This window comes from Pterocles gutturalis, unplaced genomic scaffold (assembly GCF_000699245.1).
Source record: "Pterocles gutturalis isolate BGI_N339 unplaced genomic scaffold, ASM69924v1 scaffold2037, whole genome shotgun sequence".
NCBI lineage: Eukaryota > Metazoa > Chordata > Aves > Pterocliformes > Pteroclidae > Pterocles > Pterocles gutturalis.
The window spans coordinates 7,055-9,116 of record NW_010115121.1 but is presented as its reverse complement, the minus strand read 5'-3'; the positions used below and the strand labels follow the sequence as shown (position 1 = coordinate 9,116).

Below are 2,062 nucleotides of genomic sequence, written 5' to 3'. Positions count from 1 at the left end.
GCCCATGGCAGGGGGTGGAACTGGATGATCTCTAAGGTCCCTTCCAACCCAAACCATTCTGTGATTCTATGATCCTATGGAAATGTTTCTATCAGCTAGGGCAAAGCTGCCTAGCTCCACAGCCCGGTGTGTTTAAGGAGTAAAACCATTGTGTGACCATCACCACGCGACTCCATCGCCTGTCCCAGCCCCCGGGACCCACAGCATGCTCGGGGGGGACCTCAGTCAGCCCAATGTTGAGCTTCAGACCAAGGACGCTTCACACGAGACAGGCAGCCACGAGCTCACAGACGGCTCGAATTCTGCATGCCCTACTTTTAGCTGTCTCAGCCTGATTTTCCAGAAGTGTCGAGCCTTCTGAGGAGGTATTTGGTAGCACTCAGTATTTCTCTGAATGGATCCGAACTCCTGCCAGCCAGACAAACGCAGAGGAAACACACCCAAAACCGCTGAACCCCTTGCAAAAACGTGGCCAAAATGGGGAGCTTGCCCCACCACAGTCCCCCCACCTCTCTCCTTGTCTGGTGTTAAAACCCCCATTTCAGCCTCAGAAGAAGCTTGCAGCATTTACACTGGCAATCTCTCTGGAGACAGAAAAGCACTTAGCTTACTGCAGCGGAAATTGTGGCAGAGACACATAAAGCGATGCGGTTAACGAGCACATATACACGCACCTATTATAGGAACGAGTCCAATACGGTCTCGAGCCACTTGACATCGATGGATGTGTTCAAGGCTGGGTTTTTCTGAACCCAGGTTTCTGGGTCTGGGGGAGAAGGTGGGACACAGAAGGGACCCTCCTGCCTGCTCTGCACAAAATCTCTGCCATCCACCGGCATTACAGGAGTCGCCATCCCAAGGGCTTGCTGCCCTCCCACCCCTTGGGGATCCCCAAAATTACCTTTTTAGCCTGAAGCGGATGCTGTGGCTGTGCTCTAGGATGGCCATCAGGGACTTCACATCATACTCCATGGGTTTCTTAAAGCTGATACCCTCAGGCAAGCCAGCCACCGCCAGCGAGCCCGGCTCTTTCAGGAACCTCTCGTACGGCAAAGGGACCACGCTGCTCTTCCCCACGGCTTCACCTGGGGAGGGGGCAGAGTTACACACCGACAGACAGCCCTGTGCCCCCAACCGCAGCCGAACCGGGCTGGAGGAGTAAATGCAAGAGCGAGAGATCTCAATGGAAACGTTGTGAGAAGAAAACCGCTTCCTACCTCTGCACTTAGCATGCAAGGCTCTCCAAGCCCTTTCTACAAGCGCTAAATAATAAAAAGCTCACAGAAGCCAATAAACAGTTGTCTCATCTTTCAGGCTGCATAGTGAAATCCTCGGTTGGGGTCACTTGGCACAAGCCCACTCCTCCAGGAGCGCCCGGCTGTGTGCCAGTGAGGGCTGTGGTTGCCGGCGTGGCAGGAGGGAGCCGAGAGCTGACACAAGAGGCTGAAGGGCTCATGATGATTTTTATCTCGTGTTTACTGAGATATTCTGGGAACCTGACTTTTCGGTGGGTTTTCTTATTTTACCACCTGGAAGAATGGAAAGTACTTTGATTGCTGGTGCTGCTAGGCAGCCTCGATGCACTTTGAAAGACAATAAAAAAAAAACCCCAACAGTCTCCCTCCATCCCACCATTTGCGGCAGCACAAACATCAACACATTTGACTGTGCAATCACCTCCAACAGCCCAGAAATCTCACCCACTCCCCTTGATGATGGCCACAGAGCCCCCTGTGTCCCCACTGCATGGGGCTGGCTCTGTTGTACCTCTCATCATCAAAACTTCCCCAAGGAGTCAGAAACAAACTGCTTTCCCTTCCCCAGTAGCAGAAGACAACCAGCAAGCATCGCAGCTATACAGAGATTTTCTAAACCAGCTAAAGAGTCCACGTGCCCAAACCGGGGATGCTTATGGTGCTCTCCAGGCAAAACACCGTCAGAAAACCAGCCCCCTCTGAAGGGTTTCAAGGAATGGCCAAAATCCTTGAGCTGCTTTCAAAAAAATTAGACTGGAAACCTACCCCAGTCACTGAGACCAATAACCTGGAGCTGAAAGCATGAA

General features: G+C 52.4%; 1 protein-coding gene across 1 annotated transcript in view; it reads right to left on the bottom strand.

Annotated features, from left to right (window-relative positions):
- The window catches only part of GTF2IRD1 (GTF2I repeat domain containing 1), a 45,022-nt gene that overhangs the window by 36,007 nt on the left and 6,953 nt on the right, over nucleotides 1-2,062 (bottom strand). The window contains exon 4 of the mRNA XM_010075058.1: nucleotides 902-1,085. Within this exon, the coding sequence (XP_010073360.1) occupies nucleotides 902-1,085 (184 nt within the window). The remainder of the gene's footprint in view (nucleotides 1-901; nucleotides 1,086-2,062) is intronic.